This window comes from Cibotium barometz, chromosome 6 (genome assembly GCF_041138505.1).
Source record: "Cibotium barometz isolate CiBa-2024 chromosome 6, ASM4113850v1, whole genome shotgun sequence".
In the NCBI taxonomy this organism is placed as follows: Eukaryota; Viridiplantae; Streptophyta; class Polypodiopsida; order Cyatheales; family Cibotiaceae; genus Cibotium; species Cibotium barometz.
Genome location: NC_141051.1, coordinates 2,176,476 through 2,190,142, shown reverse-complemented (window position 1 = coordinate 2,190,142; position 13,667 = coordinate 2,176,476). Strand labels below are relative to the sequence as shown.

General features: G+C 47.2%; 1 protein-coding gene across 2 annotated transcripts in view; it reads left to right on the top strand.

Annotated features, from left to right (window-relative positions):
• TOR (target of rapamycin) overlaps nucleotides 1-13,403 on the top strand; it is a 167,707-nt gene extending 154,304 nt beyond the window's left edge. Inside the window, exon 57 of one of the 2 annotated variants that reach the window (XM_086799123.1) lies at nucleotides 13,112-13,403. In XM_086799123.1, coding sequence (XP_086655249.1) covers nucleotides 13,112-13,130 — 19 coding nt within the window. In that variant the 3' untranslated portion in view covers nucleotides 13,131-13,403. Of the gene's footprint in view, nucleotides 1-1,858; nucleotides 1,986-13,111 lie in introns of those variants that run through there. The other variant, XM_086799124.1, reaches the window with a different exon arrangement.
• The last annotated feature ends 264 nt before the right edge of the window (nucleotides 13,404-13,667 follow it).

The window sequence follows — 13,667 nt, the reverse complement described above, 5'->3', positions numbered from 1 at the left end:
ATGAGGAGAGCCTTTAGCAAATTCACCTTTCTCAGAGGTTGTGGAATCAGGATTGAGACGTACTCCTGCACATGAACCAAAGAGGCCTCAGGACACATGATTTTCACAAAAGCAAGGTACTCATAAATGGAACTCGTGAATGCAATCATCTTACTTTTAGAAAATCATGTGTCCTTGTGTGCATGAGTAGCAATGTCACCCATTCCTATGCTCTCCCCATCTTCTGTGGTAATGTCACCCATTTCTATGCTCTCCCCATCTTCTGTGGTAATGTCACCCCTTCCTATACTCTCCCCATCTTCTGTTGTAATGTCACCCATTCCTATGCTCTCCCCATCTTCTGTGGTAATGTCACCCATTCCTATGCTCTCCCCATCTTCTGTGGTAATGTCACCCCTTCATATGCTCTCCCATATTTTCTGAGGCCATAGTCACAAGGGAACATGAATGCAACATTTTCTGATTTTTAATGTCACCTAATTATCACAACTAGCTTTTAAAATAGTTTGGAAAGAGGTGTTCACCTGGTGTCCTGTAGACAACTGAGGCAACATTCATGACATCAACGGGGCTCCAGTGCGGGAAGATGGACGCAACCGCAAGCTTGGCATCAGCCAAGTTATCAATTATTAGAACAGCCGGGATCAACTCGAGAACCTCTCTTACTTACTGCAAGAGGTGCGAGTCCGGCCCAAACATCAACAATGCCTTCTTGGAGCACAGTTCAACCATTAAGACCTTTGAAGAGGTAAGGTCTGCGATGGTATCCATTGTGAACGTTCAAAAATGGGAAATGGAAACGCAAAGCTGTGAAAAATAAAACAGGAAATCATTACAGAAGATGGGTTGGTAGCTTACTCGAGCGAGGCTATCAGTTCTGGAGCAAAAGGGTTCCGTCAGTCATTTCAGTGAAGCAACATTCAAATTATTACACACGAAAATCTCCCATGTCAACATTATACAAATGTGTATCCCCCCCAAGTCTTTTGCCCTCTCCACCACCACCAGCTTTGCGCTAGTGTGGCTTGCATGCCCATCTAGGATTGAAAGGTGCCTATTGCAAGGAGAGAAACACCCCCTCTTAGAATGGATCATTGAAATGCTTTAGGCAAGTTGAGAACAATTGCCCTCTCACATTCACGCCTTGTTTTGCATTGGCCATCACTGCCTCTTTCACCATCTTTGTCATACAAAAGTTGTAACATTCTAAATCTGTACTCTTTGTCCTTAGCTTTTTGCTTTTTGTGATGGGCGCCTCAAAGCTTGAATACTAAAATCTTCTATCAATAAATAAGTATTGGGCTATTAGCTTCTCTTAATAACCACATTCAATTGCTAGAATAAGTCTATGTCATTGAGAAGTAAAATATACCTAGGGTTTTAAGAAAATTCTTGGTGTCACACCCTCTCTCCTAAAACAAGATTATAAATCTTTCCTAAGAAAGTTGTTGAATGACATATTGTCCCATTCATTTATGATGTATGTGACCTAGTAGGCTATCTCATCAAGAGGACCTAATGATGTTTGTGAGCTATGTCCACGTCCTTCCCCTTATAATGGGTAGTGCTGCATACCTTATAATTATCTTATTTTTCAAAAGAAATAAATGCATCTCTAAGGGGTGCATTCAAATATCTACTTAGAATGGGTCCAGCTATAAAATGAAACATTAACTTTTTGTCTTTAGATATAAGAGCATAATTTTTTACCTTTAGATACAAGAGCATAATTTTTGACCTTTTTGTCTTTAGAAATAAGAGCATAATTTTTTACCTTAAAATACAAGAATATAGTTTTTTGTCTTTAATACTTTAAGTTCTTGTATTTTTATCCTAAGGTATCTTAATTTTATCATAGGTCAAGAAGCAAATAAATGGATTGCACTTTGGACAAGTACATATCATCTCAGCATGTGAGGCCTAAGAATTTGCTTATTCAAAGTCAAGCAAAAGATATTATTTTTTCAGGGAGAATGATGATGACTTTCAATCAAAACGCCTCTCAAAACCCCCGTCAAAAATGGCCCAAACTCACTTGTCCTCTGAAATAAGGGCCCATTGTATTAGCGGTGGACCCATTGTATAAGGGTTGGGACCATTTGTCTAATGGTTAATAAGGATTGCTAGCTCTGTTGTGGTAGATGGGGCAATATGGCTTTGCATGTTGTGATTTGTACACATACACATGAAACTTTGAATTATAAGAGGGGCTCGATTTAAAAATGCACAAATCTCCTTCATTTATGTTATGGTCTCGTAGAAAACCTCCGGAGTTGTGGAAAAACACGGAACCCTCTTTAGAGCTGTCAAGTAACTCAACATTCCATGCCCTTTCGCAATTGCATTGGAGACGTGCTGCCATACATGGTAGCTTGGGTAGTAGCTTTGTGACCCCTCTTGGAATTTGTTGCATAAACGAAAGAGTTTTTCTGAGTGTTGCAAAAAAACAAGTGGGCACAAGATGATATACACACATGGTCTATACTAATGTCAGTAGAGCAATTGTATAAAATGGAAAAGCCCATAGAAATGCAGAAGATGGAATGCATGGGAGAGAGTGAGAAACCCACCAACATGAAGGGCTGGCGTAGGTGATGGCCCTCCATTCGGATGTAGAACGTTGTGAAGTACTGCTTCTTCTCTGGTGGCACGATGAGGCTATGATCAGCTACCCCACACATTTTGCTATTGCAATTATCTGCCTCTATTTCAGTTGGCGAGACCATCCTCCTCGCCGTCAAAATATGCCGCCCCAGCCGAACAGTATACTGGAAAAAGGTGATCTCTGTGGCCTCAAGGGATGCATAAGGATCATGCCACTCGTACTCCCCAGGGTCCCACTGTAGCCGGGCCAAGGGGCGCGCTGCATATGCCCATATGCGCCAATCTGGGAGCACATCTGCAGGGTCTGGGTCAATATGCCACTTCTGAGAAGCGGCGGCCACTACCCGTATCCTCTGAAAGGTGCACTCTGCAACCAAAGGCGACTCCACCTCCACTCTCTGAAGTCTGCCCTCATCCTGAATCTTATAGTAGAGGCATCTGCCATCCTCAGTGCAAGCTCTGACAGCAATCAGGATCTCCAACTGTGTAAAGGCTCCCATCCACCGTGGGGCCACTAGCTCGAAAGGCGTGAACCACTCCTCTGTGAGTGCCTCTTGAATATCATCCCTCATAATCAACCCCCCTCTGAAGTGACTTAGCCTCTCCACCTGGATCTCCTCTGGGAGAGTCAGAAGGCCTGCCAGTCTCCAAAACTACGTGCTGGGCCTGCCACCAAAGGTCCCCAGGCTAGACGAGGCCGAGAACCCAGCATATGACCCTGCTCTGTGCGAACCGCTGGGCTCCAGATGAGCGGCTGTCTGGCCCGCTCCTCAACACAAGAAGGAGGTCGCTGAGAGAACCCCGGTCTCAGCAGCTCCCAAGCTCTCAGGATGCTCAAAGCAAATCTGTCCTCCCATCCTCTACTGAGGCCTGTCCTCCTCATCTCTATGAAGATCCATCGAATCTCTGGTGCCCAAGTCCCCCCTGCTGGGGGAGCCCGAGCCAGCCGTTGCAAGAGAAGCTCTTTCCACGGCTCTGCGCCTGGAAGCAGCCCCCGAACAATAAGCTTCCCCAATAAGGCTCTACTCTGATCGACTGGATCTATATTGCCCAAGCCTCCCTGAGCCAGCAGAAGTGTAATAACTGCCCATGCAACCTTTGCCCGGGCTGGCTGACCGTCCCGCCTAGACCAAAGAAAGTTCGTGATCAGCCTCTGTACCTGGTTGATACAAGAGCTCGAGAAGATCCAGCAAGACGTAATGTACCACATGGTCGCTAACAGCACCTGATTTGCCACCACCACCCTCCTAGCCAAGGATAGTCGAGCTGTACTCCAATACAAAAGCTTCTTCCGAATGCTCAGAAGAAGCATGGCAATCTGCTGCTCAGGTGACAAATCTAGTCCAAAGCTGTGCCAGGAGGAATCCATCTAAAACCGGGGTCCGGGCTCCATGCCGGAGTGGGAGCGCTGCTGATCCAAAAGGCCACTGTCTTGCACCAATTGATCAATGCTCCCGAAGCTGCACTAAAAACCTGGAGCGACTGCTCTGCCCGAAGAAGATTGGCCTCTTGGCCATGCAAAAATAAGCCCGTGTCGTCAGCAAACTCAGCATCGAGCAGGTCCTCCCCCCGGAGTGGGAGCTAGAGTCCTCTCAAACCAACCTCCTCTGTCGTCAAATACATGCTCATAGCCTCCGCAAAGAAGAGAAAAAGAAAAGGGGCGAGGGGACACCCCTGACGGACTGATCTGGTCAGCTCAAAACTCGGCCCCCGTCCTCCTGCAATCAACACCTGGCTACAAGCTGTGGAATACAGAGCCGCCACCCCTCGAATCCAACCTGGCTCAAAGCCCAGGCAAAGCATAGTGCCCTCTAAGAGACCCCAATCGACTCTATCGTATGCCTTCTCAAAATCGAGAAGCATCACGACCAAGTCCTCACCAAGAAATCTAGCTCGGACCGTCGCCTCCCAGAAGGTGAAAATGTTGTCAAGGATACTGCGCTCCTTGACAAATCCTGTCTGGGTAGCATGAATCAACTCCCCCAGGAAGGGCTGGATCCTCAAACTCAAGGCCTTTGCTAAGACCTTGTAGACAGTATTGAGGATCGTAATAGGTCTCCAATGCCGAATATCATCTGATACTCCCTCCCCTTGGGGATAAGAAAGATCAAGCCCTCTGAAAAGCTCTGTGGCATCACCCTAGTATCCAAAACATACTGAAAGCCCCTGCGGAGGCTTGGCCCCAAAAGGTCCCAATAGCGCATAAAAAAGGCCGGCGTCATTCCGTCCTCCCCTGGGCAACTATGTCGTGGCAGGACCCTCAAGGCCTCGGCAAGCTCAATCCCTGAAAGAGGCGCACCAAGAACTGTACGCATACGATCTGTGACCCTCCTCTGCACATGGGCCCACACAGTCTGTCTGCAAGCATCCCGATCCTCAGTGGCTGGCTCCGCTGAAAGCAGGTCTCTATAGAATCCAGTGGCAATAGCTCTGATCTCTCCAGGCTCAGTAGCTACCAATCCATCCGGCCTCCCAAGCTGACGGACTCCTGCTCGAGCATGGCAGGGTCCAGTAATCTCAAAGAACTCCCCAATCACTCTATCACCAAGCTGCGTCCACTGAGAGGCCTGACGACGATAGTAAAACTCATGTCTCTGCTCCTCTGCCTCTCTAACCTCCTGGCGTGCCTGGCTAAGCTGGGACGCCACCCACTCACATGCAGGCTGCTGCTCCTGAAGGCGCTGAAGCGAAGCAAGGCTGCGTCTCAACCGATGCTCCCGCTCGCGAATCTCTCCCAGTCGTGTCAAAGCTGCAGCGTGTAGAAAAGAGCTGAGCTCGATGAGTCCCTGGGCACATTGGCCTGCTGCATCCTGGTCAGAGCACTGACTATAATGCCAGATCCTCTCAATGTCCTCAGCGAGACTGGGATCTGTAAGTACCCTCTCTGGGATCCTCAACTGCAAGCTGGGCTCCCGTGTCCTCTCCTCCAATGTCAAGATAACTGGCGCATGACCTGAAAATGAGGTGCAAGCGAGAATGCCGACGGAGCCCCCTCGCTCCCCTAACCAGTCGCCCACATAAAAGCGATCAATCCGTGATAGATTAGTCCCTCCCTGTCGGCGATCCGACCGAGAAACTAAGACTGTCTTGAGAGCGGGAGAAGGCCCCATGCTGCCATGCATTAGTGATCCTCAATGACATGCAAAACCGGTCCCAAGCTGCAAGCTCCGTGTCGTGCACTGTAACATGACTGCCTCCCACCCTATCGGCCAGGTCCTCAAGCATGTTGAAGTCTCCCTTGACACACCAATGTGCGGCCTCTGGCAATGCATCCGTAACCTGGGTCTAGAACTCTGCTCTGGCACTAGCATGGTTGGGCGCATAGACGTTGAGCACGCCCAATAGCTCATCATGCATCCTCAGAATGACATCTTGTGCTCTACCAGGCACAATGATCCCTCGATCCACAATGGCCTGCCGCCATACATCTGCAATGACCATGCATACTCCTCCTTGTCCACCCAAAGGACCAAACCCTGCAGACCAAAAGGTGTCCCATCTACCAGGCATCACCAAACCATATCTCTGGATCCTGCTCTCACCCAAGTGGTGCTCCTGCATCATCAAAATATCAATGCTGCCACCAACCAGGCATCTCTGAAGCTCCTGCCTCAAGCAACCACGATAGCGTATAAAATGTGCTCCGCCAAGGCCCTGTACATTCCATGAGATGATCCTCATGGATGACCTGCTGAGGTGGATGCTGTCTCAGCCGTACGGCGGGCCTTCGCAAGCGGCTTGGATGGAGAGTAGTCCCCATCCGAGCGGCTGCGAATCTGCCCACCCGGTGTACTGCAAGAATCACGGATCAGGCGCCAGTGGCTGTGGCCCATGGCGACTGCCTCCCGCTCAGACAGAGCAACCTCGTGTATACATACATATCCAGGGTCGCGTGCTAAGTTTGCCACTATGCGAACGACCAAATGACGAATCCCTGAGGCGTCCACACTCCCGGGATCCAGGAAGAAATGAGCCAACTCCCATAGTCGGCCTGTCACATCTGTCACCTCCAGATCGCTCACATGATGAGAAAACTCAACTGCTTGAGTCTTCAACGTGCTAATAGCGAGCTTCAGAGTCCACTCCCGGTCACATGGGCCACAGAGAGGGAACGAGAAGGCCACCGCTGAATCAAGTGCCTCCTCCTCGCGGGCCGGAGGTATCACTACATGAACTCGGATGGGTGCTGGCTCATGGGGGCCCTCTGCTCCAAAAAGCCGTGTGAAGGAGTAATGAAAAGCCTTCGAGGGCTGTGTAGTGCCGAGACGACTTAGCCGACTGCGGATAGATGATATCCGTGAAGCCCGAATCCGCATGGTAAGTCTCCTCTGCGGTGCTCGATCAAGATCGGTGCTCAGAGCCCTCTTGACTGCAGGTGAACGCCAGAGAGCTGCCAGGGCCTCGAAGAGAGCTAAGGCGGGCGGGGGGGGAGGAGGAGGGGGCGAGGGAGGTGGAGAAGGAGCCGCTGCCGAAACAGGAGCGGGGACGGGAGGCGGCGAAGGTGGAAGTGAGGCGGTAGGAGGGGATGGGGGTGGGGGGGGTGAAGGAGGGGGTGCTGGCATCTCCTGGTCCTCGGTCGTCGCAGGGGTCTCCTCCTGGAGGGGAGCAAAGCTGTTTCTCACGGGAACCCAGTGATGCTAAGACTGTGGCTGCTGCTGCAACGGTCTCTGGGCGTGCTGCTGTGGCTGTCTCCCTCGACGGCGCCCCTGTCCAGGCTGCCACTCCGAGGTCTCTGTGGCCTCAGCAGGTGTCCCGGAGGCTGCCTGCCGAGCCGCATCTGTGGGCGGGCCATCAAGGGCCTGCTGCTGCGGTGAAGGTCGGGGTCTCCTGCGAGGGCAGGCCGTGACCAGGTGACTGACCTGCCTGCAAATAAAGCATTGGTTCAGGAGCCCCGAGAACCCCGCTCTCTGATCAATCCATCCCCTCCCTATCCTAGGTAGCTGAATGACCTTCGAAAGGGAGGAGATGTTGGACACCAAAACTCTGACTAAGGGTAGCCCAGTTGCTTTGGCCACCACTGAAGCTGCTGTGGGACCAGTCTCTAGCACCAAACCCACCAATGCTCCTAGCCTAGGAAGGAGCGGAAGGTACTCCCAGCGGAGTCCAGGGAAACAAACTGTAACATGGAAAAGGCACTCTCCCTGCTCGGCCACTGCTGGGTCAAAGCCATGCTGCCAAGGTCTGAAGAAAGCCCGAGCACCCCTAATGTCAAGGGGACTCATGGCTAGGACCTTGGCCACGCTCTGCCCACATCTGCAAGAACGCGGGCCTGGAGAAGATCCCAGATCTCCCCTTTGCTGGGGCGAGTGCTGACTATACGGCAGATGGTGGAATGTGCCTGAAAGCGTTCCACCTCTGCGGCGAGGCTCACTTCCTCTTCTGGCGAAAGAGAAAGCCTGATGGGGGTGTCCTCAGGGGTGGGCAAGGGGGCTGCGGATGAGTCCCTCTGAGGTGGGGCGGGAGGAACCTCCATCAGAGTCTGAAGTTGTGTCGGAGGCGGAGCGGATATGGAGAACCTGCAAGAACCGAGCAGCACATGAAGGAGAGGGAGGCGAAAGGTAAAAAAAATTAAAACCCCTGGGGGCGGAGAAAACCAGAAAGAAGGGGAGGGGGGGGGGGGAGGCGGCAAAAACAGAACCCTAGGGGGGGAGCGGGAGCAGCACGAAAAAAAAAGGGGGGGAAATGGGGAAGCGAGAGCTGGCGAAAAGAGGGGGGGGTGCGAGGCGCTAAACAGGAGGGGGGTGGGCGCGAAGGCGAAGAGCAACGGGAGGGGGGGGGGCGCGAAGGCGAAGTGCAGGGGAGGGGGGCGCGAAGGCGAAGAGCAACGGGAGGGGGGGCACGAAGGCGAAGTGCAGGGAGGGGGGGGCTTCAGCGTAGGAAAAGCCAGGCGGAGGGGGGGGCGGCACAAACCCGAGGGCAGGCGGAGGGGGGAAGGCGCGAGGGCGGGCAGGGTGAGGGGTGTGCAGATAGAAGCGCGAGGGGGGGGAGGGGGGGGAGAGCGGGAGCTTCATATATACATACATATATATGTATGTATGTATATGTATGCATGTGCATGCATGCATGCATGCATGTATGTATGTATGTATATATCTATATGTATGTATATATAGATACATATATATATATATGTATGTATATATAGATATATATATCTATATCGAAATTGGGATGCTTCTGCTCCATCTCCTAGTCAACCTTCTACCTCTTCGGATAGCCCCATCTCAAAGGCATGGGTCAATGCAGTTAAGAAGGGTATTCCACTTTGTGAAGAAGATGATCTAGTCAGGGAATTGGATTCTGAGGGTCAGCAAGACCCTGTGGCAATGGCAGAGGCCTGATGCTTCCCTTTCTCTTTGAGGACTGCTCATCTCTTGTACATATTTTCATGCGTACTTCTCTTAAATGTTTTTCTTATAACATACAGGGCCTCTGCAATCAGCATAAATGGAGGCTCCTATGGCATTATATAAATAATACTCATCCAGATGTTGTGTGTCTGCAAGAGCATAATCAGCATTCTTTTGCTGGCCAGCATGGTTTCTTTTCAGGATATGATATATTTTATGCAGGAGCTGGACAATTCTCTGGGCTGTGCATTTTAGCCAGACATGATCTGCAGCCTTGTGTAGCATATAATGATCTTTGTGGCCGATGGATGATTATCCAATGTATGATCAATGGAGAGATTTTTGAAATAGGCTCCTTGTATGCCTCTCAAATTTCAGCTTCAAGAGCTCAAATGTGGGACTCCATAAACCAATATCCTTGGTCCTCAAATGCTCTACTTTGTGGTGACTTTAATAATTCTCCTCACTGGAAGGACAATACCACACATAAATCCCATATGCTTCCCTCTGAAATCCAGCAATGGGAACATATGACTTCATCGCTTCATACTGCAGATTTATGGACAGCAACTCACCCTTCGGTTTTGGGATTTACATATCATCATAATGCTTTTACAGAATATTGGGCCAGGCTTGATAGATGGTATCTTATTCATGCTCAGCAATATGATGATTATACATGTCAAATGTGGACTGATTATTCTCAACAACTATCTGATCACACTGCACTTTGGATCAACCTTTCATTTGGTATGATATTGGCTTGTAAGCCGTTGTTATCCCATGCTCAGGAGGATCTGGATTTTGCTTGGAACTCTTTTGTGCATCGTATTCAAAATGTCATTAAGGAATATGGAAGATGGTACATGGCAGAAACCAGACAGCATATCCAGTGGGCAAAATCATACAAACAGTCCTTGGTACAAATTAGCCATCAAAGGTCTCTTTCTGCTTCTGAACAGAATTCATTGTCTTGTGCTTCTGCCATAATTGATGCTAATGATAAACGCAATCTTTCCAAATGGCAGACAAGGGCTAGAGATAAACCTATGCTAGATAAGGGTGGCTCCTCGAAATCTTTCTTTCGAAATTTACACACGTACAGACGAAGTCAATCCATCATGAGAGTCAGGAAACCCGATGGTCTTTGGACCCAGACTTTATCGTAGCTAGAAAAACAATGTCTGGATCATTTTCAGCTTCTTTTTTCTCTACCATCTTCTTCTACACCTCAGGCTGCATTGGTTCGGAGCAGATTTATTGAGCTTGTTTCTCCTATTGTGTCTTTGCAAAAAGCTTCAATGCTGGAAATGTCCTTTTTAGATACTGAATTGGATGAAGCCCTTAAGCATTTGGGTAAACATAAATCCCCACGCTGGGATGGTTTGACGGTTGAATTTTTTGTAGCCTTCTGGGCTGAATTGAAGGGTCCAATCCTGAAGCTCATTAATGTAGCCTGGCAGCATCAACATCTTCCCTCAGCCTGGAAGCATGGTCTGGTTAAGCTTCTCCCCAAAAAACCTCTGTGTGAGACAATGGATGACTGGAGGCCTATCACTTTGATGCCTGTTATATATAAACTTATTGCTAAAATGTTGGTACATCGGATAAAGGATATCCTTCATGATGGACTTCATCCCAAGCAATATGGTTTTGTTCCAAGAAGGCATATACATGATAATATCTCCAATACTCTCATTGCAATGGAATATGCAAAATATTCTGCTCAAGATGTCTTGGTCATGCAGGTGGATGTGGCAAAGGCATTTGATACGGTACAGTGGGACTATGTTTCTCAAATCATGTCTAAACTTGGTTTTGGGCCAAAGCTAGTTAATGTCATATATTGGCTTTACTCAGATTCCACTGCTCAACGCTTTATAGGGAAACATTTGTCTGAGTCTTGGACTCTAGAACGATCAGTTCGACAGGGATGCCCTCTCAGTGCTTTGTTCTATGCTATTGCTTCACATCCTTTGCTTCTTTATATGGATCATCTGGTTGATACTAGACAGTTAGAGGGGCTTCTGGTTCACGGCCTTTCATTGCACAGGCTTATGCAGATGATTCATTCTTCATGCCAAAGAACAGTCCTCTGGAGCTTCGCCTATTGATGGACTCTCTTTCAGATTTCGGGTTGGCTGCTGGTCTAAAAATTAATTTTCAGAAATCAAAACTATTACCTCTCAAGCATTGTGACTGGCATGCTATCTTGTGGCCCGGCCAGATTATTTATCCGGAAAGCATAGTAAGACATTTGGGTTATCCCATTGGCTGGAAAATCAGAAATAAGCAACAAATGTCTCGGGTGCTAAACAAAATTCAGGACAAATTAGAATATTGAAAGATCTCCACTTGGCCATTGCATGTACGGCTCCGAATTGTTCTGTCCATTATTCTGGCCTATGTCCAGTTCTACCTTCCTCTCTTACATTGGTCATCTGGAGATCTTTCTTCTTTTATGTCTCAAGCCATGGAGATTTTTTGGAAAACTAAGCTTCATAAAAAAGCTTTAAGGTTGCTCAAAATGGACCTGCTTTGCTCACCAAGAATGCATGGTGGTTTGAATATTATAAACATCAAATTTCATGTGCTGGCAAGAAAGATCACTATGCTCAAAACCTTTTTTCAACAAGAGCAGCCTTGGTCTATCATGTTGGCAATTTTGTGTGGTCAGATGCGCACAAATGCTTATGGTCGTTGGTTAGTTGATCCATCGGAAGTAGTGCTTGGCAAATTTCAAGGTAAAATCCTTGGTTGTCCATTTTCTACTTCCTTGATTCAGGATTGGAAGAAAGTGCTCTCTCACATCAAATGGTCTCCCCATCCTGCTTCTATAGCTTCCTCGCTTCGAATGGAAAGCATACATTGGAGTGCTGTTTTTTACTCTCCCCTTGCTGTACAGCTACCAATCAGAGCTTACAATCTTATGAAGTTGGGCATCCGGTTCATTGACGACGTGGTAGATACTCAAGGGCAAATTCTTTCTTTTCCGGCACCATGTCAACAATACAATCTTGGGATGCATCATAGATCTATATGGAAAGCTGTTGTAGATCTCTTACGCCCTTTCATTCCGATTCCAACATTGGATGTAAGAGACAGGCTTCAAGATTGGCATCTTCAGTCTTCAAATTCAAGATTATCCTCTCAGCCTTTGCATCTATTGACTTCTATACAGGCTTATCGATTGATATTACCTCCTCCATGGATTGCTCATCATGCTAATTCTCTTTGGCATCTGGATAAGTCTTTAGCTTGGTGGAAAGGAAAACTGACATTGATATGGAAGTTGAAAATGCCATTGAAGCAGAGACTCTTTCTTTGGAGATGCATTGTCGGTATTTTTCCAGTGGGAGTGAAATTGGCTCAAAGAAGGATTGCCTCTCCTCTTTGTCCAAGATGTCATCATACTACTGAGAGTATTCCGCATTTATTGTGGTCTTGTTCATATTCCAGAGACCTTCTGGACAGGATCTCCTATTTTTTCTCTCTCAGATTTCGTGCACACAGGTTCTACAGGTCTTTCTGGATGTTTGGCACGTTATCAGCTTCTTTGTCACAGTATTCTCTTTTCTTCCATTGGATCAGATACTGGGCCTTATGGACCCTCTGGCTACAGCGAAATCATGCATATCTGAATTCACCCCTTCAGCACCCTTATGAGTTCTTCCGAGCCTCATTGCGACAATCCTTATATGATGCCGTACATGAGGAAGATTTGGATGTTTCTTGTGTTCAGCTTTTCTTTTACTGTTTCTGATGGATAGGGCATAGGCTCTTTTCTTGAGCACTGCCCTGATATTCGATAGAACTTTTTTTCTACTGTTTTTAAAGTTCTAGGGTTTAGACATCCTCTTGATGTCAAACCCTTCTGTACATTTATGATATAATGCAATTTCAACTGGTTTTACAAAAAAAAAAAAGAAGAGTGTGTGTGTGTGTGTATGTATATATTAATATATGTATGTATATATATATATGTGTGTGTGTGTGTGTGTGTGTGTGTATGTATATATATATATATATATGTATGTATATTAATATATATATATGTGTGTGTGTGTGTGTGTGTGTATATATATATATATATATATGAGAGAGAGAGAGAGAGAGAGAGAGAGAGAGAGAGAGAGAGAGTATTATTTTTGTTACAGGTGGTGTCCTTTTTGGTAAATGGTAAATCAGTACATGTGCCGAAGTGTTGTAGCATCTTGTTGGAATGATTTGCTAATTGCTGGAGTCGCTAGGAAAGCTGCTAGTGAGTGTTGGATGTACAGATTGTGACTTGCAATTTACATGTACTATATGTACAAAGGTGTATAAATCATGGTTGCATGGAAATAAGCTTCCTTGCTCCATGCCAACCAATATTTTTTCTCATACCATATATAAGAAGCAACGGTAGCTTTTGTATTTTTTCACCTTTAAAGACTTTCTTATATGAGATTTTAGGGCTTCCCTTGTGGATTTTTCGTAACAAGAGTTTTGTTTATTGGGGGTACACGCTTATGATCTCTAAAGATTTAAATTAGAGGCAAATGCTTGTGACAGGTGTCGTAAAACCCCTCTTGAAATAGTGGCATGTAGGTTTTTTTCAATCTATTTGTGTCGATACCTTGTTGGTATGTTATGCACGCGTCTTTGTTTTTGAAAAAAAAAATTCGGGTGACTTTATGATGTTTTTGGTATTACAAGAATTGTTGAATTCAG